This window comes from Centroberyx gerrardi, chromosome 7 (genome assembly GCF_048128805.1).
Source record: "Centroberyx gerrardi isolate f3 chromosome 7, fCenGer3.hap1.cur.20231027, whole genome shotgun sequence".
Taxonomy (NCBI): Eukaryota; Metazoa; Chordata; class Actinopteri; order Beryciformes; family Berycidae; genus Centroberyx; species Centroberyx gerrardi.
Window position 1 is genome coordinate 23532678 of NC_136003.1, and position 22982 is coordinate 23555659.

The following is a 22982-nucleotide window of genomic DNA, read 5'->3' on the forward strand; positions in this document are numbered from 1 at the left end:
CCCCTCTGCTTGTTTGCCTGTATCTACCTCCAATCCTGTGAAACTTGTGTGTATGTGTGTGGTCATTATGTGGGACTGAGATGTGTGTGTGTGTGTGTGTGTCCGTTACTGACCGGGCCATAGAGTCAACTTACAGGGAAAACCTCACGCCACCCCTCTGCACCCAAAATGTCTCTGTCCCCATGGTTACACACTCCCATCCTCCCCCTGTTCCTTTGCCCCCCTTGCACAGCATGCTTGTCCCAGAGGTGCACTCCTGCCTGCCTCAAACTGTGTCACACTCATCTGGGGCTTTAAGCAGTGTTGGAGGTAATACACTCATGGGATTTCACATGATTGTAATGCTCCAGAAGGGTGCACATTTAAATAGTAATTTGGTCAACCACGTTTTGCTGTTACATAGCAATGCATAACTGACTCTAAGCACTGCTCAAAGCCTGGCTGGCCCTTTTTCTCAGGTACATTTTCTGTATGTGTTCACCGTCCTGGGGGGTAAGCATATCCCAAAATGAGCTTGCTGGCTGTGGGCTAGCGAGGAAATAAAAGGATCTTGGGGAGATCTGCTAACCGGGCTGACAAGCGTCTGTGAGGCAAAAGGCTCGTAGGGGAGAATGGTGGTCGTACCTAGCGGCATCCATTGTCACGTTCCAGATGATTGATCGCATGTTACCAAAAAAAAGGCATGATTTCTCTGTACCAGACGCTCCTAAATAGATGTTATTTTTAAACATAATAACCCAAGCATGATTTGTGAACAGTGAACTTGCTACCTTCATCTGTTCAAGTTGATATACCCCCCCTGATTTTTACAGTCATTCCCTCACCCAGTACAGCGCCCCCAAGAGTACTTATCCGATGGGGTACTTATCGAACCCAGTCATCAGGCTAAGGTGAAAGTGATGGACAGCAGGATTATTATTGATATGGGGGTGCAGGATTTTGGGCTTACTTTGTAAGGGGAGGCAGTCTGGTACCCTTGGGGCATCTTCTGGTTGAGAGAGCAAGATGAAGCCAGGCTAGGAGCCTGGGGACTGGGACGGGTGGCTGGGAGAGAGTGGTGAGAGGAAATCCCTGTAAGCACCTAGCCCAGAGTGAAGGGAGGAGGTGGGGGGGGGGGGGACACACTGAAGCCCCTCTCGTAATGAACCCCCCTAAACCCCACAACCCCACTCCCAACCCCACCCTCCCTTCTCTATGTGCCTCAATCTTCCTGCTTAACCAATTGGTGTTTCTTTTTTACAGTGATTTGATCCTGCCCATGTTGTGCTGATGGTAAACTTAGTGGTAAATGTTATTTTATCCCCCAATTGAATTGTTTTTTTGGTTTTTGTTTTGTTTTGTTTTAGTTTCTCCCATTTTTTTTTTGTTTTCTCGTCATCAGAGCACCAATGCTACATAGGCTTTCAATTCTCTCTCTGTATTAGTCCTCATTCTGCTGCTTGTATATTATCATACATTCAGTATATATTACTCTTAGAACATTGTCATTTTGTTTGTTTTCAGTTTTTTTTAACCTTGTGATTCACACCCTGTGATTTTAGATGCACTTTTTTTTATTTATTTTTTTGTCCGGTCCCTTTCTTTTCCACTGGAATGGGTAATGTGAAGTATTGTCACTGTGTTTAAAGATTGGTGATAGTTTGGGATGGCTTTAATTGTTTATTGATCACTGATTCTGGGCCTGGCTTGCGACTCCATCCTGGTGTTCTCAGTGAAACGGTCCACTGGGGAACTTGACTGCAGTGGTCTGTCCGTGGGCTGGCCTACAGCCCAACCTGCTTGTGGTTTCACATCTCTACTGCTGCTAGGCAAATAGCAGGAAGGCACGTGTCTACCAGTAGAAAGTCTTGAGACCTTGGTGTCACACACCGAATCCTCACATCACTTCCTCAGTGGGATAAGGCCTCTCTGTGATAATCAAATCAGAGTTAAGTTTTTAGTTAATACCCTGTCCAGCGGACAGACACTGCAGTGGGGATGTGAGTCCAGGCAGGCCGTTATATGATATGATGCCCATGCATCTATGATTTCAGAATTATTATGCCATTGGGCTACGAATACAAAATTGCACAGGAAGGTATATAAGAAAATATTTACACAAAATTATATTCTTACCTTCCTCTTGCCAGGAAGTTAAGAATGGGCCACAAATTAAGTGGACTCACATTTTTGTAGGAATTGGCTAAGGCAGTTGAAGGCTTTTCACTTCCCTTAAACTTGTGAATAGATTATACATGTTGTCTCTGGACTTATGGCACAAACTATTAGTCTTCCAAGACAGAGAAACAAATGTATGGTATTAGAATTCTGTTTTATCTCTTTTTTTTTTTTTTTTTTTTTCTTAAGAGAGAAAAGTCTTTTTTGTGGACAGGATTGGTAAGAAATTAAACTAGCTGTTCTACTTAGCATAAGTAACATTAACTATAAAACTGGCACTATACAGTCGTAAGTTTAAGATTATGTGATCAATTGGTTCTCAGTTGCTATAGTTCTAGCCATTCCATATGCCCAATGGTATAAACTGACAACAAAATTGATTCATGGAAAAGAACAAACTTGAGTATGTGGGGGAAAAAAAACTGAAACCAAACTGAATTGATAATCAGTATCAATAAGATTGATTATTGTATCTGGCTGGCAACAGCTGCAGCAGACTAGTCCAAATTCTTTTTATGCATTTTGTTTTGAGATTCCCGTCTATCTGTCTGTCTGTCTGTCTGTCCTCCCCCTCCTTTCCCTCCTACCCATACCCCTGTTTTACCAGGTAAGTATCCCCATCCCTTGCACTGTCACCATGGCGATTCCTGGCCTGTGACGTCACTCTGCTGTAGTTCAGTGCTTGTGTCCTTTTTTTACTCTGTCTTTCTCTCTGCTTTGTTTGGCTGATTATGAGTGGATTAAGCAATTCTGTGTCAATCTCCAAAGTAGTTTTGATTTTTTTTTTTTTTTAATATCTTTTATGTTTCATTCTGTTTTTGGTTGTTTTTGGTTTGTTTATTTTTCTACAGTTAATTTCCTTCTGATCTAGCTCTTTTCACAGCTTACATAACATAGCTTAAATAGACAGGGGAAGAGTCTTTTCGCCCCAGCCATGATGAGGAAAGGGGCCTAGAACAGGGGAACAGAAGACAGGCCTCTTACAGGACACTGAAAGAGCTTGCGAGGATCAGCCAGCCATCGGGCAGTTCAGAAAGAGATGATGCATTAGATGAGATGGGGAGGCTCTATTGCCCTTATGGAGGTTGTCGCAGTGACGCTCAGTAAGCAGCAGCAGCAGCAGCTGCGCCAGGCCCCCCCTCCTCCCCGTCCCTTAGGCTGTAGCGTCCTTGATAAACTTGGCATTCTGGTTTAACAGGACTGCAGCACTGAAGAGAGGGGGGGGGGGGGGGGGCAAACTCAGCAGAGCTAGATTGAAAAGAGTTATAGATATGGCAACAGATTGGCTTGTTTCCAGTCAACTTTATCCCTCTCTCCAGTAAAACACATCTCTGAACTACCCTGATGACTTTTACCTCCCTTTATTCACCAGGACTACAATAGGTGCAGCTAATTTGACTGTTTAAAAAGAAAAGCAAATCAGCCAGCCAGGTGTAGCAGAGCAGGCAGCCTAGATAAGTTGCGCTGTACTTGGTGGCTGTAGTAAGCTGTGAGAATGGCTGGTGTTTGGTTCACTGTAGCTTTCTGGTCTCTTTGCACTTCAAGGCAAAATTCTCTAACCCCAGCACCCTATGCTCTAAAAGCAGGCTGTCTCCGAGCTGGCCCTCCATCCCAGTGTCAAAAGCTCACCTAGTCCTGTCTCTGTCTCTTTCACCCCAGGGCGCACCGATCCTGTGCCCATCATCCTCAAATATGATGTCATGGGGATGGGACGGATGGAGATGGAGGTAAGTTTGTTTGTTATTTTATGTTCTGCACTTGTGTGTTGTGTTTAACACAGAAATGCACTGGAAGTGTCAGGCAGTTTTCAACTGTGCCCATCACACATAAAGGTGTTCCAAAGGCAGGTCAAGGCGTTTCAACACATCTACTCTAAACTTTGTTTGACTTTGGTGCGTCAACAAAGGACCAGACCAGCTGTTTGGTGAGGTTTCTGGAACTGACCTATTTTGCGGCAAAGGGACATCATGCATGGTTTTAATTTGGGTGTTCTTGTCGAGAACTAGGCTATAGGAAGCCAAGACAATTATTGGGAATGAAACAAAATCCAAAAAATGATCTGTAATAATAATATAATTGCAAACTAAGTGAGTAATTTAGCTGGTAGAATGCAATTGTTCAGGTGTATGAACAATATATGAAAACCATATAGTATAGTCCACATAGCTGGTCACCAAATATATGTAACAAACTGAAACAGGCCATGAAACGGAAAATATGATATAGTAACAACAAAGACAGTGCTACTGACGCATTAAATCTGATGCCTGCAGTACACCATTGAAGTAGATTCTTGCCCTCCACTGCATTTGACCGTACCCATCTAGAAATGGTTATTATTCTTGAGACTGAATCTTAGGGAAAACAAAAGAGCACAGCATGGCTAGACAAAATGAACAAGTGTTTTAACCGGTATATTTGTCCTTACAGCTGGACTATGCAGAAGATGCCACAGAGAAGAGAAGAGTGCTCGAGGTGGAGAAGGAAGATACAGAAGAACTCAGACAGAAATACAAGGTGAGGCCCTAATGCTCTGATAGTCTTCTCAAGGTTAGACTGGCCTCCATAGCCTTTACTGCTATTATGCTTTAACGCTCCTCACGTCGACCCGCTCTCTCTTTGAATTAGGCTGTCTCTTTATCTCTCTCTGTCAACCCACTTATTTCTGTTCTGTTCTCATTTCTTCTGGCTTTGTCATGTGCTTTTGACTCATGAGCTTCTTGTAAAGATTCTTCTCTCATCGAATGCAGTACAGTCGTCCTTTAGAATTGTGGAGCGATTCTCCTTTTCCTCCTCCCTTTATGCTCTCCCCTCTTTACTTGGCCTTTTCCCCAGTTTAAAAAAACTAGATCGCTTCATCTAGGGAGTAGAAGTCATTTTATCTGTGCCGCTGGAAATTAGAAGCATATAGGAGACAAATGGAGAGAAATAGACAAGGGAGATCAGAAGGGGGACCTGTAGAGGCAGCTGGCAGACTAAAAACATTTTCACAGGTGATTAGTCAGGCATATGTAGTGTCACACACTTGATATAAACCCCAACAATGGCTGTAATACTGGCCTATTAATGCCATGGATTTAATTTTACCAGGTAGTGTTTCACTACCTGTTTAGATGAATAACGTCTTTTGACGCCTTGATGTGATATCTTTGAGAAACAACATCCCCTGAAGTATTTATATTAGCTAGGATTAATTTAATAATAGGAAGCACAGGATATTTTACTTTTTTGTGTCATTTTTTTGTTTTGCTTGCTTGCCTGCTTCTGTTTTTTTGAGACTGTACAGCTACAGTAACATTGTGCCATACAGTTTCTTGTTCTTATCGAATGCATGCCAAGGTCACTCACTCTTGCATTTTCTGCCAACAATAGGACCAGGTGGAAAAGGAGAAAGCCATTGCGAAGGCTCTGGAGGACCTGAGAGCCAACTTCTACTGTGAGCTATGTGACAAACAGTACACCAAACATCAGGAATTTGACAACCACATCAACTCCTACGATCACGCTCACAAGCAGGTGAGGACGACCGCTTACTATTAACACATCATCTGTCCAATCCTTTGTATTCTCGTTTTTGCATGATGTGTGCCTGGTGGTGGAGATTCATGTTGCCTTAAAAGATGAGAGTAATTAAATGGTGGTCTGGCTTTTGCTGTGGAAGCAGAGATCTTGAAGTCCTCTCTCTGTTTTGCTTTTGTGTAATGTAGAGGCTTAAGGAGCTGAAGCAGAGGGAGTTTGCGCGAAATGTGTCATCTCGTTCCCGGAAAGATGGGAAGAAGCAAGAAAAGATGCTGCGCCGGCTACATGAGCTGGCTGAGCAGAGGAAACAGCAGGACCGGTAAGAATGTATTCCTGGAGTGCCCTCTGCTGGCTGGATTTCAGGGTAGAACTATTGACATTGTAATCAGATACCCCCTGTGTTTTAAATGAATAATAAGAGTAATGTAGATTCTAAAGGGGTGAATAAAGAAAACAAACCAGAAAAGATCTTTTTTTGGGGGGGTGTTTTCCTCAAATGCGACTGCGATAGAATAACTGAATATCAGGGAGTGATAACTGAAGGTCATTTGATTTGGTCAACTCACATGACACTGCAGTTGCCATATCTAGCAGATGGATGATGTTATGCAAATGTTTAGCCAGTTAACTTCCACAATCCTCAATTTCATTAACTTCAGTTATTGCATTGTCAAGCATATGAATGGCGGAGTTTGTATTTGTATGAATCTGCCCCCTAGCAAGCAAGACAGTTGGACGTGTCAGTTAAAAAAGTTTCAATGAAGGGGTGGGGGGGGCACAGAGCTAAAATATATTTGGTGTAACACCCAATGAGATGTACATTAACAATTTGAATGGATGTTGCTGAAGAAAAGAAAGAGCTGCCTGACGCAAAGTCCAGTCAAATTGTTAAATGTACTCTTGGAAGGGTATTGTCCCACTTATACCCTAGCAGCTTGCCAAAGAGTTAAAGTTTTACCTCATATTCCTGGATATCCCCAGTTAAAACTTTTTATTACCCATGTCTTTAGATTATTCTTGATGATCTCTGGATATCACTACTAAATGAGCAGTGGGTTTGTCCCTCTCATTTTACTCTGTGATCAGACTCTAGCTAACTCCCATTGACATTCTTCAATATTGCTTCAATTTTCCAAGTCCCAAAACATTCTGGAATTTTTATTCTAGTCATATAGAATAAAACATATTGACCCAAAGTAAAACAGAGATGGGGAAGACCATCCTATAACTACTTTCTACTTTACTAAATCTCTTGAATTATTTGTTATTTAGTTGATAAAACTGCTTTCTAACACTCATATTGTAGACTTTGTCACGATCTTGTGTACTGAGAAACAGAAATTCAACATGTTTTAAACTGCCACTCCTATTACAGCTTGCTCTCACCATCAGGTTGGAAACATTTATCAACATTTATTGGAAACACATCTCACTGTGGTCATTCTCTTGTATTTCAGTACTCCAGGAAGTGGTCCCATGTTCAAAACTACCACAGTGGCTGTGGATGGAGAGAAGCCAGAAGATGGCGACAGCACAGTGCCTGAGAATATTGCTCTGACAGACAGTGCTGCGGAGGGCTCATCGGGAGATAAAAGTGGGCAGGCTTCCCCAAAGCCAGGCCCAACCATCAGCTTCTCTCTGGGGAAGAACAGCTCCTCCTCCCCAACCCCCACTGGGGCATCCAAAGTCAGTGTGTCTTTCTCCTTTGCCAAGAAAGCCCCGGTGAAGCTGGAGACGGCAGCTGCCGTGTTTGCTGACCACGGAGAGGAGGCCATGGAGGGAGAGGAGGGACAGGAGGGAGAGACGGCCACAGGACAAGAGGAGGCGCCAGCTTGCGGCACAGAAAGCCCCAAGGGAGGAATGGGAGGAACGGGAGGAACGGGAGGAACGGGAGGAATGGGAGGAGGTGAAGGAGGAGAATGCGGGGAAGGCGGGAGTGTGATGGCGACGGAAGAGGTGCAACAGCAGGATGACGGAGCCTCTCTAGCCTCCACTCTCAACAAACTGAAGATGATGATGAAGAAGGAGGAGGGCTATGCAGGACAGGAGCCTCAGTACTATCACTACATACCTCCAGCTCACTGCCGCGTAAAGCCCCACTTCCAGTTCCTGCTGTTCATGAAAGCAACTGACCAGTGTGAGAGCAAAGAGGAGGAAGATGAAGAGGACGGGCAGGAGGAGAAAAAGGTTGAGGAGAGTTCAGAGCAGACGGAGCCCAACGTTACGGATTGTAAGAGTGAGAAAGAGCAAGGGAAGGTCACTGCAACCCATGTCCCAGAGCCAACCCCTCCATCACCTAAAGTGAAGACCGAGGAGGCCTCCTCATGCACCGTGGACACAGCTTCCACAATACCCACCACCCCCGCACACACAGCAGAGAGCACGCCAGATGCTCCGGATCCCAACTTGGGCCCTAAAATCCCTACAGGTCCCTTCTTCCCTGTCCTGAGCAAAGATGAGAGCACAACCCTGCAGTGGCCCTCTGAGCTCCTCGAATTTACAAAAGCTCAGCCCTCACTGTCTTACAGCTGTAATCCCCTCTACTTTGACTTCAAGCTGTCCCGCAACAAAGGAGTCCGTGGTGGGAAAGCAGCAAAGTCCCCGAAGCCTTGTGAAGAGGGTGATGACAAGGGACAAGAGATGGCTGCCTCAACAGCTGAAGTGGATGCAACCACTAACCCTGGGCCCAGCACTGACAAAGATAAACCCATGATGAAGGGTGAGTCTGGCCAGTCAGAAGGTGATGAGCAAAAGGCAGCAACTGGCAGCAGTGGTGCCAAGAAAAAGAAGAAGAAGAAGAAGCATAAGAAGTCTGTGAAGCACTCAAAACGCAAAGGAAAAGAAAAAGGAGCAGCAGAAGATGGGGAGGGAGAAACTGAGGCCATGCAAGAAAAACCCAAAAAGAAGAAAAAACACAAACGAAAGAAGAGCAAAAACAAGGTTCCAGGTCAAGATGAAGAAGCAACAGGTGATGAAAAGGAGAAATCAAAACCAAAGGCAGAAGATAAAGCAGTTGCCTCCACTGTTCAGCTGACAACTGGAACGGCAGGAGCTACGGGAAGTACAGGAGTAGAACCTGGGAAGAGGAAACGTCCTGCCAAGGAAGTGCCTTCCAAGTCTGGAGTAGAGGAAGGAGGGGCTGCAAAAGGCTCTGACAACAAGGCCAACTCCTCAGAGGAGCACAATGGCACCAAGAGACAGAAGACTGACTCCAATGCACCTCAAAGTGCCTCCTGTTCCACCTCAGCCCAAAAGAGTCCCGGTCCAGGCAGACCTCCCAGCAGCGAGAGTGAAGAAGAAGGAGGCTCTGCTACCCAGCGCTCTCGCCATCGCAGGTCGAGTCCTCGGGAACAGCGACGCCACCATAGTGAGGACTCTGGTCGCTCCTGCAGCCGTTCGTCAAGGCGGGGGGAAAGACGGGGCAGCAGTCGGCGGCGCCACCACCGTGGCCAAACCTCCCGTAGCCACTCGTACTCCAGCAGCTCCGAGCGCTCCTCAGCGGGCAGCAGTGCCTACAGCCACAGGAGCCGCAGCTACTCGGACAGCTACAGCGACTACAGCAATGAGGGTCGCAGGCGGAGGCACTCCAAACGCTCGTCAGACTCTGAGTATGAGCGGAGGGGCAGCCGGGGACGCAGGCGATCCAGGAGACGCCAGTACTCCTCTTCCTCCTCCGAAGACTCGCGCTCACGCTCACGCAGCCACAGCCGCAGGAAGAGGCACCGGCGGCACCATCGGAGCAGCTCTAGGAGCTCCAGCAGCAGGAGCCGCAGCAGCAGTGCCAGATCCTGGAGGCGCAGCTACAGCCGGAGCCACAGCTCTGCCAGCCGCTCCTCAAGTTCCACCAAGGGCTCCCCTCATCGTCGGGGCATCAGGAGCCGTGCGGACATTGACGCACATCGCAGGGACTTCAACCGCTCTCGCATCTACCGCTCCCAGTCTCCACGTTCAGCTTCATCACGAGGCCCCAACCGCAACAGCCACTCATCCAGCTCACAGGGTCTGAGGCCAGGGGGGTCTCGAGACGCAGGGGAGCAGAGAAACACCCTTACTGCTCGCCAGCTGCTGGAGAAGGTTCAGTCTAAGAAAGGCTCTGATGACCATCCCACAGGGACAAAATCTGGCATTAAGATCAAGGACCCCCCACAGGGCTACTTTGGTCCCAAACTACCCCCTGCCCTGGGAAATAAAGCCCTGCTTCCCCTTTTTGGTAAGTTGCAGGCAGGGAAGAAACCACCTATAATTCCCCTGACCAGACCTGATGAGGGTGAGAAGTCAGCAGCAGGGAAAGGCTCTGAGGCTGAAAGAGAGGTTATCCTGGTAGAGCCCATAAGGGAGTTCCCCCCGCCACCACCACCTCCAGCTCCACCAGTCCAGAAGGTTGAGGAGGCCCCGCAGATCACAGTGGTGCAAGAAGAGGCACAGCAACCCAGCACTGAAACCCAGGTACACCATGAGCCCCGGCCACTGTTTGAACAGGAGCCCTCCATGCTGATGCCCCAGTACCAAGGAGAGGCAGGACAGGACCCCTCCCAGAACCCCATGATGGAGCCGCTCATGCCTGAAATGCAACAGCAGCAGCCCCCCATGCATGCCTACCCCGCTTACCCCCCACCCACCTTGGAGGAGGAAGGTATGGAGGCCGAGGAGGATGGCCTGGCACCTCTGGAGAGTCAGCCTATCACATTCACACCAGAGGAGATGGAGAAATACAGCAAGCTGCAGCAGGCTGCCCAGCAGCACATCCAGCAGCAGCTCATGGCCAAACAGGTCAAGACCTTTCCCTCTGCTGCTGCGGCTGCGGCTGCAGCTGCAGCAGCTGCCAACTTGGCCCCAGCTCCCCCTCCCCCCGCCCTGCAGCAAATCCACATCCAGCAGCCCGCTGTGTCCGTAGCCTCTGCCACCTCGATCACCACAGTGCAGCACGCCATCCTGCAGCACCATGCAGCCACTGCTGCAGCCATGGGCATCCACCCAGCACATCCTCACCACCCGCACCCCGCCCACGCCCAACTGGCCCAGGTACACCACATTCCCCAGCACCACCTTACCCCTATCTCCCTGTCTCCCCTGGGCCACTCTCTTGGTCACTCTCTGGGACACTCACTGGGACACGCTGGGCTGATCCCTGCCCACCCCACAGCCTTCCTCTCTGGTCAGCCCATACACATTATCCCAGCCTCTGCACTTCACCACACCCCCTTAGCTCTCCACCATGTACCACATACAGCCCTTTATCCCACACTCTTCACCCCCCGGCCCTCACAGGCTGCTGCCGCTGCGGCTCTCCAGCTCCACCCCCTCCTACACCCCATCTTCTCAGGGCAGGACCTCCAGCACCCCCCTAACCACGGGTCCTGAGGAGTGATGGCAGTGAAGCAGCGTATTCACAGCAGCCAACCAGGAGAGGGACTCACCTGAACCGGCTTGGTTGAGATGCGAGCGAGGGCTTTGAAGGAGGCCTCGTACAACAGTGTGCAGGCAGTGACACTAGGAAGCAGGAAGCTTGTCACCAAACCACCGTTGTACTGGCCTACACAGTGCAGCAAGATGTAGCCACCAAGTGGTGCTGCCTGTGTAGAGGTCAGACCTGACACTAACATTTTCTTCTGGCTCTTATGAAATTTTTTCACTGTAATAGCAATGCTTTACCCTGAATTTTCTTACACAGGGTGAAGTTCTAAAGAGACTTCTCAGACTCTTGGGGTATGTTGACAAACTACAGGACACACATTTGTTTTGACTGGGCAGCCAGTCAAGGAAACCACTGGAGTATTTTCTTTTCCACAGTTGAATATGATTGTTAATTTCATAGTTCTTGCTTGTTTTCTGCAGCCAAAGAGAGACGTAGTGGCTGAAGCCATAAGCAGAATCATGTTGTGGGTAATAAAGTATGAGATGGGGAGGAAGTGGGTTTGCCCTAGAAAGGAACTGCTTTGACTCTGTAATGTAACCTGGTTGCTTTAGAGAGCCTGACTTATTTTGTAATTACTGATATTCTGTTATGTTCTAATATGACTACTTGCTCTCTATTGGATCCTTGGTCTCAAAACAATTTGTGATGCAGTAAATTGTACATATATCAGTGTGTAATGTGAAGAATCCCACCAATATGATGCCCATATTAAAACTAATGCTATGGTGCCCAAATTGGTATCAAATTGTCACATAAGAAACCCTTCTCTGAGCGATGGGAATTATGTTTCAGGTGACACATCCCTAGTACTCAGAGGCAAAGGTCATGTTCCCTGTGGTAAGGGTACACCTGAATGACTTGCACTGAAATCTGTACATCAAGATGCTGCTTTTGCATCATGTAACTATATGATTGTAGTATACTGCAATAATTGTATTTTTCTGTTTTTAAATTATTTTCCAAAATGCTCTTCAAAAGAAGGGTTGTGTTTTGCTTTTGTGTAATTTTGTAAATAAAACTGCTGTAGTTTAACCCAATAACATTCTAGAGGTTTGAAGCTACTGTTGGAAAAGCAGAATGAATGACAACTTGGAAGGAAAATGGACAAATGCATGTGTATTTTATCAAGGTTATTTCTAAACTACCCTGGCTAAGATGGGTGGGGATGGCAAAGGATAGCGATCTGTTAAACAGTAGCAACTGTATGTCTTTTTTAAATCTTACTATGCTTCAGCAAATAAAAACTTTTGAGTTCATTTGTCTGTTTCCATAAAGCCTCTGGGGTTCACGCCATTCACCAGAAAACACTTTGTTAAAAATCTGCAAACCACTAAACATGTGAATGATGACACTAGCATCGCTTTTTGAAAAAGTCTCAATTCCTTAAAACAAATTTGGTCAAAGACAGGCAAGCATTCCCCAAAGAAGTCCACTTTGAACACAAGCCACTAGATGGTGCCCTAGTTGCTTTTAATTTACTTGTGAAACCAGGAAATTTCCAATGTGCATACTTAAAGTTAGGGAGTGTAGTGCAACTCAAGTGCTAAAGCTTTGGTAAGCTACCAGTAATTCTGTTACAGTGGAAGGGAAAACTCTTGTAACAGCTGTCTGACTGAAGTCTGTCACAGATTTAACTGAACCTTGCTCTATTCCCAGCAGTCGCTAGATGAAGATATCATGAAAATGAAACAAAAACAGAATTAATTTTTATTCTATTCAGAGAATTAAACACTCACATAGTGAGACTAGACCCAACCATAAATCCAAGAGAATCTTACAGGGGTAGTTACAATTTATGACTTTATGAAACTGTATGGCAAACAATTACAAACTAATACTTTTTGCTTCCATTGTTTTTCTGAGCAGTTCCTTGTTGCCACCCCATTCATCTCTGGTGTATATCTTGGCTTTCATACATCATTACACATTATAAAATATGATTCTCCAAGGAGTATTATTAAGTTGCCATGTAATGAAATGTGTCAAGATCAGGTCAAGATTGGTTATTTCCATAGAGCCCCACTTCTCCAGGAAGCATGCTTAGCAAGGCAGAATGACATCAGTACTAATAACATTTCTGACAGATAATTAAGGGAGGAACAAAAAAATGAAACTATGAGTAGCTGTTTAGTGGAGGCAAAGGCAAGCTGAGCTTTAAGATTAGTTTGAAGAATAGAAAAAGCAGAAAACCATCTGAAATATTCTTGTCACATTGCTGATTTACAGTTTCACAGACTGGCTTTGATGAAGGACTGGATCATGGATGTGTGGCAGTGATCTGAGGAGAGTAGCGGTTATCATCACAAAGTTCAAAGTCATCTTGGAGCTTGGAGTGGAATGAAATACTGTATATCTATTTGAAATCTTCTTCAACCTTACAAATTAGCAGGTGCCAAAAAAATGAATGGTGGAAAACAAAACATAATGGCACAATTTATAAAAATCATGACTTTTTTTCCCTCCCAAATCTGATACGTTAAAAACACTAGAATTCTATCACTGTTCACATGTCATGGGTGCAGTGGTGCAAAAATGTCCAAGACTGATCGAAAAAACCGCCGTTGTGAGTGGATGGTGGTCAGCCCAGGTATCTGATAACCAGGAACATGAAGACGCAGGTCAGCAGCATGCCTCCAATCATGATGAACTTGTCCTGGGTGGCTCGCCTCTCTATCAGTCTCATCACTGTGTTGGACAGCCCCAACATGTTCGCCACATCCAGCATCTTCTTATGGGTCCCCTGCACAGAGCCAAGACAAAGCCACAGTTGTAGAAAAAGTGTTGATTTCATGTATTAGATTGTATTCGATTAGGCTGCAACAGCCATAACTGCACAAAATGACACATCTCTTCAGGTTACATCTGGACCCCACTTGAATTAATCTATCATGTAACAATCTTCTTCCCCTTCTACTCTTAATAAAAAAATTAAAATAAAGGCTTAGCTAATGAAGACTGATATACAGTTGGTTTGACTACTGTTGACAAAATGCACTTATTGTAAGTCGCTTTTTGGACAAAAGCGTCTGCTAAATGACGTCATGTAATGTAATGTTTTGGAAAATGGAAGTATTGTAGTAGTAGTGTTGTATTTCAAATTGCCATGATCTAACCTAAATTCAGCTTATTTGGGAGACACTGAGTGCCAACACCCTCCCTGTCGCGCCGCTCCCTCCCCACCACAGCAGTTTCTCACGGCTCGACAAGCAGGCCGTGAGCGCTGATCACCAGACACACCCTGATAAGAGGAGGCCTGAAGCAAAACCAGGAAGACCATCTCCTCCCTGGAAACATGGACTCACCCTCTAGCTGAGCATACTCACACGAACAATCAGACTATTGTGATCGCTGTGGACACCAGAAACTGGGTCAGGGTATATATTGAAACATTTTTCACCTTAATTCATCCAGGGAATGGCTTTGCTGAGCAGGCTCTGCCCCTGGGTTCCTCTCTCTAGAAAACAATCACTTGACAAATCCTCTGAATTCCTTTGCTAGATCCTATGTGGAGGCGTACGCACACACCTTGAGCGTCCCCCTCTGATCTCTGAGGCCGTTGAGGATGCTGCTGCCACTGCCCAGGAGGTCATCCATGCCTCTGTGTGCGTTGTGCAAGTTGGAGTTCAACTGTAGCGTCTCGTCTATGGGGATGGAGGTATCTGCGTCCTACATTGGACGAGAACAAACATCTTCTCATCACACATTATTCAGTTTTACATTAATGCATTTTTTATTTTACTTTGTTCAATTTTAAAGCAGGGCAGGAAACTATTTTGTCAGCCAACCAAAGTGGCTGAGCCATCCCTAAGTTCACTAGCCACTTTCTCCATTTTACCAGCCCACTAGGTTTTTAGAATAGAGTAGGACCTCCAATTGCTGATTGTTACACACTTAAGTGGCTGTTGGAGTAGATAAACTTACTAGCCACAGCCAAAATTTATTAGCATTTGTCTGGTGGCCGGTGTTAATCTCCCACCCTGTTTTAAGGTACATCAGACTTGCATTGGTCGTGAAGGTGCGGCTCATGAGTTCCTCCCTCTCTCTGTCCTGGGCCTCTCTGGCGTAGCGTCGGTGCTGGAAATTTCGTAGCGCTGTCTGGAGGTGCTGGACATCGTACTTGAGCTGGTCCACCCGCCTGAGGGGAGGCAAAGCATACAACTATTCACTCAACTTTGAAGTGCCGCGAAGTAGACAAAGCTTTTTTTTTTTGACACCTCAATTCGGTTTAGTAAAACTATTCATAATTGTTCTGGTTAATGTGAACGTTTTTCCCCCCTCACATCTGACATGGCTGGAATGAAGAGGAAACACTTGCGGGCCCGCTCCCTCCCAGCCTCTGCCTCTGCCTCTCCTTAGCGTCGTTCCGTGCTCTGCTCTGCCCTGCGGCCCGACTAGAGATGTACTGAGATCAGAGGAGTGCTGTGGGATGGGACGCACTTTGTCCCCTGGGGCCTGTTTACCCAGCTCAGAAATGAATCTTTGCCCAATGCAGCAAGAATGCTGGTGATGACGGGGCTTCCGAGGAAATGTTTTCATAGAGCCACAAGACAGGAGAGGGCTGCCTGTCTCGTCTGCTACACCCTTCCCATGCTTTTATGAGATATGGATCACCCTGCCAGCTCTGGGGCTTTAGGGTCACCATCAATTGACTCACTCCAAACTCACAATTTGGCGTTCTGGCGGCGGTTTGGTGGTTCCTTGCTGGCCAGGATCTCAAGGCGTTCTAAATGATTGAAGATCTGGTCGATTCTGCTCTGCAGGTCATTCTCCAACACTTGTGAGAAGAGTAGAATAAAAAACTAAATTCAGAAAATACATTAAAACAAAATTCAATGAATACAAACCCATTTACATGTCAGTCAGTGTGCTTTGTGGAAACTGGACTTTCCCCGGACTACAAATTTAGTAGGATTACAGGAAGGAAGACAGTACATAATGTGCTATTTTCTCTCATTTCCTCCTTGTGTCTATTCATAATCATCTGCATCAAAACAAAAAGACTATGCAAATACATCAACTTTTGATAAAGGCAAATCAAGTACGTGTTTGAAGTCATGATATACATCATTAGCTGTTACACCCTCATTCAATTCTCAGCTTGCTGAGATTGTGGGCACCAGTTTATTCCAGGGTGGCAGCACAGAGACTTAAGAAAAGCTTTATCTGACCACATTAAAAAAGATCCACCCCTTTCCCATCAGTAACTTTTTGGGCCTATGCTACATCCTTCCCTGTGTTAACATGCGAGTTGATGTCATTTGAGGTGGGGAAAGGGGGGGGGGGGGGGGGGGGGGGGGGCTGCCTGGCTCCCACCATTATCTAGACGAAGCCCTCCCAGCTTCTCCCACTGCCCCCACCCCACTGCTTCCTGTCCTGGCACCAGCCTGGCCCACAACAGAGTCGTTCAGGCACCACAGAAAACAATCAACCAGGCAGACACTAAAGCCCACAACCTTTGCCCCTGTTGTCATAAGGACACAAACTGCTCCCCTTTATCATATTTATACTGCCTCCTGTTCAATCTGCCTCCTGTTCAATCACAGATCATTATATCAGAAAGGGTAAATGCCATATCAAGGAGCCAGTACAGATTAGAATTTAGAATAGATTACAAAAGAATCTGAAAATGGACTAGGAGTGTAGGAAATTTCAAACTTCGCCCTGAACACTCAGATCCATCACCAAGACTCAAAACAATGGGTGAGCTGAATGTGATATGTCACGTAGCCTAAGTCATGTGTCAACTCACAGTGTACTGACTGCCGATCTGTCGTCTCCAGTCTCCCCATATGAGACTGCACCTCCTGAATTTGCCTAATCAAGGACAGACAGTGAAAATGGTCATGAACCAATACATGATGACAAGAACTGACTAGCTAACCATTTAACTTGATCTAACGTTAACGTTATATTAGAAGTGTCTTATGCGTGAAACATTAATTTTACCAAATGTCCACGAAAGTAGCGACAAGTTTTGTAACGTCAACTTCTGATAAAGTAGTGGCTCAGTTATCAAAACTAGAAATATGACGCTACTGTTAGCTTCACGTCCATATGTGAATTGAATAAAACTAACGCTGTATCAAGTTAGCAGCAGTTTAGCTTCTCAGTGATTTTTTGGGCGAGCGTTTATCAGTTTGAGAGATTTATCAATTTGGGGAATTTTTTGATAATCCATAATCTTATATTAAAGTTACGACAGTTACGGCTAAGATTAACTGGCTAGTAATTATCTAGCTAGCTCTACCTTCTTGTGTATGACAATTAACGTTAGCTAGCTAGCTAAGACAATCTGTACCGTTTTAACAGAAAACAGACACACTTACTTGTTTGTCTGATGGTAAAGCGTCTCCATTCTCTGCGTTTTGATGTAACCGTCAGGCTACCCTTTGGTTTGTACTTTATTTATAACACCTTTATTCTGACAGGTAGCTTAGCCAGCTAGCTAGCTAACGGTAGTGGAGTGTACACGTCATCAGCTGGGAGTTTGTGTACGGAAATACAAAAGCGGAAGCTCAGTAGCGTCAGCCGACAGGAAGACGAAGCAAAGAGCGCTCACTCTGCCCCTATTTTCGGACACCACAAAAGTGATCGCAAAGCTCGGCGGACCAGTCTCCTCTCATTGGCGTTAATAGAAAATGTGCGAGGTGTTCCGTTGCAGCTGCAGATATCTTCCGTTAAAAACACATACGGTTTATTCGGACCACCCTCACGAAACGAAAGTGTTGTTAACAATCACAGCTAAAATTTTACGTCTTATGAGGGGTTGTTGGGAAAAACGACTTTGTTTCAGAGCTGTACAAGATCCGTCGCTATGGTAACGGTCTGCCTTCTTTGTGTGAGGCAAAATTGCATGAAGGGAGCGCCTGCTTGAGGGCTCCCAGCCTCCCACCATTATTACCCACTTTTGATGAACCACTTGTGTTGATCTTCTCAATTTACGATCTTCGGCTTCTCATAGGAAAACATACTCCGTCTAATAAAAAACACCACCTAGCGTCAGTAGCAGGTAGTAGGCAAACTCTGGTGAGAAAAATTACAACAGAATACCATTCTGCATCGATCACAAGAATTATCCTCCCCTCTTTAAAAGTCTATGTTGAGATACAACACTAAGGTTAAATATGTCACCAGATCATGTAGACATTGAATGTTGCACTGGGGTTACAAAAAAACTTCCAAAACTCAAAACTGACAAAATACTACTGCTCTCCTGTAGAAGTTTGTTTGATTGATTCTAAACTTCCAAACTTAAATTCCCCTTTTACCAGGCTGTCGGCCACATCTGCATGAGCGTGTATTGATGTTATAGTGGCTATTCCCTGAAGCTATAAGTCACTGACAGCTATGATACCACAAATCCTTTCCCCCTACCAAGACACGCTCAGAGAGAAGAAGCGTCCGTTGACAAGTAGACATGTGACAGGAGAGACTTGAGAAGACGTCCCGGGGCTAGGTTTTGTCAGCTCGCCCTGACTCGGTCTAATTAGGCTATCCTCTTTTTTCCACAGATAGGTGTCAGAATATCCCTGTCTGTCCATCCGGGAGCTTCCCTCTCGCCTGCGGTCAGACACACCAAAAAATAATTGATATCAAACTTTTCATGGTGAGATGAGATTATAAGTCACCGCGGAGAGGATGAGTGAGGAAGGAGACAGATTGTTTGTGAGGTTGCCCGTCACAGACCGACTCTGTCACTGAGTAGTGTGTGAAAGAATCATGATTTGATTTCCCAGAAGTGAAATGTGAAAATTTCACAATAGCTCCTTGGTGATTTAGTGGAGGGAAAATCATCCCGGGGCGCTAGCCTGGCACCCTTACAAAACCACATCTCAATCAGCGCGCTCCAACCCTCCATCACCCTGCCGTCTGCTCATTTTGGGAGGGGAGGATCACGAGCGAGCAAAGCCAATTCAAGCATCCTTTGTGCGTTTCAGTGCAGTGAGCTGTTATGGGCTTCTGTTTGCCAGTGATCGCTGTTTTTGTTTACCCCCCGTTCAGCGCAGCAATCACATGACACGGCCCAGACAGTTGTGCTGCGCCTGCCTGACGATACTTGAGTTGATGGTTGTATCTTCGGGCTAAAACACTCCTCAACAGAGGTCCTTTTCACCAACCCACCCCCACATGTCAGAAACCATGAGATCCGTTCATGCCACTTCTTGCTCTCGCTGCTCACCATTTTCGGTTGTCATAACACTTCCCCGGGGCAGCGGCTGGATGTGCACAGATTTAACCTGTTGCTCAGAATAGAAAAAGAAGCAGAGAAAAGGGAAGGGAGAAAAAATCTAGGGCCCCCTCGGAGCCTTCGGCACATTACATGAGGCGCGTTTACCTCTCTGCCGGGGTCGTGGGGTTCTCTCTGTCTGTCCTTTATCTTTCAGCCCTGGGGAGAGGATGAGATGAGCTTACTGGTCTTCCCCCACACCTGAGCACCACCGGCACAAACTGCAACCCAGACTCCAGGTGTGGAGCTCCAACTTCAACTGACCGAGAGATCACATGTGGTTATACCTGGTTTGACATACGAATGTTGGATGTATGTATGTTAGAATGAGATTTGTGTGAAGCTACAGAGACGTTCAGGGCTGTGTGTGTGTGTGTGTGTGTGTGTGTGTGTGTGTGTGTGTGTGTGGCCCCCTTCTCTGGATCATCAAAAGAAACTATTTCCTGATGCCAGGCTTGGCCCCTTTGGGTGCCTCCAAACGTCGTTTCCTGGAACCAGAGGAAATTTTGCGCTGGATCAGTCTCCCTTTCCTGGTTAGACACCATGGCAGCAGAGTTATTGTTAAGTGGAAGAAGAAAGCAGCTCACTGTACTAAATTACTACCCCCCTCCCAACCCCCACCTCCATACACTGTTGTTTTGTTCATAAAGGGAAAATGATATGTTATTGAATCACTTATATATGATGTATTTAATGATGTTTCCCAGGCAATCTAATATATTATAACACTGCAATCACGGCCTATTGAAGAAGCCAATTATGAGGAGCAAAGTTGCCTTGGGTCAACAATGTTTGAATACCAATCATTTTTTGAAGGCACACTGATCTTCTTGCTCCCCCCCCCGCCCCCCCGAGGGAAATGATCCACTTGGCTTTGAAGCTGTGATGAGAGGCTGAATGAAAGCAAATGAGGGCCTGTCAGGGAAGACAGGAGAAATTCATAAGCTCCCAGTGTCTCAGTGGGTCCCGCTGGGGAAGGGGTCCTGTGGCCTTTGAGTTTGGTGTGTGGAAGCGAGAGGCGAGTGCCCACCCAATGCGACAAGGTGAAACGACTTGATTAAAAGACACTGGCATCTTCTCCCTCCGTCTCTTTGTTTCACTCTCTTGTTCTCCCTCCCTTGCTCCGTTTCTCCTCAGAGAGCATAGGGATCGTACAGCTGTCAGCCTTATACACACACACACACACAAACACACACACACACAGAGCCCCGTGGCCATACCACCTGTGAGCGGTGACACCTCGACCTCCGAGGACGAGAGATGATGTCCGTCCCTGCGGTTGGATGACAGCTCACCCGGGATGGGAACGCAAACAGCAACATGGCACCGAGCGGCGCGCCCCGCCGGGCTTCCCCCTGCCAGGCCAATTACGCACACTGACAGCTTCCCACCGCAGTCATGCACCGGGGCGCAGCCACACTCTCACGGTAGAGTCATACACTACCTGTCAAAAGTTTGGACACACCGCATTTTCCTTTATTTCTACTATTTCACACATTTTAGAATAATAGTAAATACACCAAAACTATGAAATAACACAAATGGAATTATGTAGTGACCAAATAAAGTGTTAAACAAATCAAATCTTATATTTTAGGTTCTTTAAAGTAGCCGCCCTTTGCCTTGATGGAAAGGCAAAGGCTTTGGAAAGAAATTCATACACAGGCATCAACGTCACTACTTATATTTGTCTAAGAAACAAATTTCAAGCATTTAAGCATAAGCCTTTAGATCAAAAATGGCTTCCTAATGAAAAACATAGTACATTCAGGTGTGTCCAAACTTTTGACTGGTAGTGTATGTGTCAGCTGGCCAGAGTGTGACGATAACAGACTGCCTAGGTGATGGCATATGATTGCCTGGTTGAATCCTTTAATAACAATGCTACTTTAATAAGTATATGGGCAGTCTTGTGCTGGAAACAGGAACAGCGGGACTGCATGGTTGTTTAGCGATAGATATTACAAATAACTACAGACAACACTTCAGACTTATTTTTTTGGAGATGCTGTGTGTTGAGAGAACACTAAGCCCCAGCTCTTTATCTGTGTTTTTCTGCCTTGGACATTGTTGATCTGGGAAAGTTTTGTTCTGCTACTAATGGAGGTCAGTGTGTTTTTGTGTGGGTGGCTGAGAGAAAGGCAGAGGAGTACCATACATTAAGCGGGGGGGGGAGTCAGTTACAGAGGTGTGTGTGTGGGGTCTTATCGTGCCCTATCGCAGCGGCTGCAGTGTAAACCCCAGTGTTAGCGCTGCAGGTGTTCCGCCGGAGCAGCGGCGGCACCCATGGGAACGGCCTCCCCCGGCAGTTTCCCAGTGGGAGGAGAGGAATGCTGTGGGGCTTACTGTGGGACCGCTGAAGGGGGATACGTCCATTTGCGGGGCGTCTTCGCTGTGTGAAATGAATTCACAAAAGCATTATTGCCACGCTGCCATATCTATCGCTCTTTATCTGTGTCTCCTGGCTGTTGCTCTTGGCTGCTTCCCCAGACATTCAGCGCCCTCGTGTTCGTTAAGGTGTGTTTGTTAGTTTCTCCTTTCCAGCTCTCTCTCTCTCTCTCCAGGCCGCTCCTGTCACCCTCCAAGTCAGCTGTGCCAGTCCTCCATCATTTCCATCAGTTGTATTCCTGCTGTACACCTATGCGTCTCATCACCCACTGGGAAGAACCCCCCCCCCCTCCTCCCCCCACCCCGTCCCAGTCAGCCCCAGCCTCAGAGTCAGGCCCCCCCATCGAGGTATGCACTCAGCCTTGTCATAGCTCTAGGCAGTGCATGTTCTTGTTGTGGGTTGAGCAATTGCATTAGTCATTTCACATTCCAAATTCCTACCCCATGCCGTATTCCCAACTCTCTCTCTCTCTCTCTCTCTCTCTCTCTCTCTCTCTCTCTCTCTCTCTCTCTCTCTCTCTCCCCTGTTTTCCCGCACCGAATCCATTTCTCTCTTCATCCCCTTCATCACTTCATTTTTCCCTTCGTGCTAAGTTAGGCGCGTGGGGATTAGGACCCAGCGTTGATGCTATCGCGAAGCACCCTCTCTTCATATAGGCGGAAGTGTTGCAGGGTGTAGGGCTCGATGTTTGACCCAGGGGCTCACGGGTGTTCCGGTTTCGGGAGCGGGACTGCGCTGTGTGTCCTTGAGCAACGCACCCACCCGGCCTTCTACGCTTCAGTTAACATCCACCGTTCTCGCACAAATGAGTGATGTATAAACCTGAAAGCTATGTAAGTTGCTATGGATAATATCTTTTTGCTAAGCAACGCAAATGTAATACATATATCGAGACGTCCCAGCCACAGTGGGCCTATTCATCTTCATCTATCAGAGCGTGGTGCAGCACCGCAGCCCGGCCCGGCATACTCACCTGTACCTGAACCTGGCCAACACACACACACACACACACACACACACACACAAGAGATAGTGTTACCTGCCGGCGTCACCCTACATTATCTATGTCATTCATGCCTCCACTGTGTGTCTCAGGGTGACAGCGAGGCGTTTGAGCGACTGTGTAGCCCAACGCCCGCACAGGAACACTGACTACAAACACACACTCGCATATCACTCCCATTGAAGTGACCACAGGTGTGCGCGAGGCAAGTATGCACACACACACATATGCAAAAACTTTTTTCTCTGAACCCTCACCTGTCTCCTGACTG

General features: G+C 46.5%; 2 protein-coding genes across 3 annotated transcripts in view; one reads left to right on the top strand and one right to left on the bottom strand.

Annotated features, from left to right (window-relative positions):
- The window catches only part of gpatch8 (G patch domain containing 8), a 29455-nt gene extending 17107 nt beyond the window's left edge, over positions 1-12348 (top strand). The window contains exons 2-7 of one of the 2 annotated variants that reach the window (XM_071925742.2): positions 1243-1284; positions 3817-3884; positions 4588-4674; positions 5530-5673; positions 5865-5995; positions 7134-12348. In XM_071925742.2, the coding sequence (XP_071781843.2) occupies positions 3858-3884; positions 4588-4674; positions 5530-5673; positions 5865-5995; positions 7134-11037 (4293 nt within the window). In that variant the 5' untranslated portion in view covers positions 1243-1284; positions 3817-3857 and the 3' untranslated portion in view covers positions 11038-12348. The remainder of the gene's footprint in view (positions 1-1242; positions 1285-3816; positions 3885-4587; positions 4675-5529; positions 5674-5864; positions 5996-7133) is intronic. The other variant, XM_071925737.2, reaches the window with a different exon arrangement.
- A 257-nt stretch (positions 12349-12605) lies between these two features.
- Positions 12606-17563, bottom strand: gosr2 (golgi SNAP receptor complex member 2). Its single transcript, XM_071925745.2, has 6 exons — positions 17419-17563; positions 16842-16906; positions 15758-15866; positions 15095-15227; positions 14618-14758; positions 12606-13832 (listed from the first exon to the last, which is right to left on the bottom strand). Exons 1-6 carry the CDS (start codon positions 17445-17447, stop codon positions 13671-13673), a joined length of 639 nt encoding a protein of 212 aa, XP_071781846.1. The 5' UTR covers positions 17448-17563; the 3' UTR covers positions 12606-13670.
- Positions 17564-22982: the final 5419 nt, after the last annotated feature.

Bases quoted from the DNA above. Each gene is read 5' to 3' on its own strand.
- gosr2 (XM_071925745.2), bottom strand. From the start codon at position 17,447: ATGGAGACGCTTTACCATCAGACAAACAA. The intron at 14,759-15,094 runs GCAAGTCTGATG...CGTCCAATGTAG, and splicing joins GCCGCACCTTCACGACCAAT to GACGCAGATACCTCCATCCC. The intron at 13,833-14,617 runs GTGTGTGCGTAC...GGCTCTGTGCAG, and splicing joins ATCAGAGGGGGACGCTCAAG to GGGACCCATAAGAAGATGCT.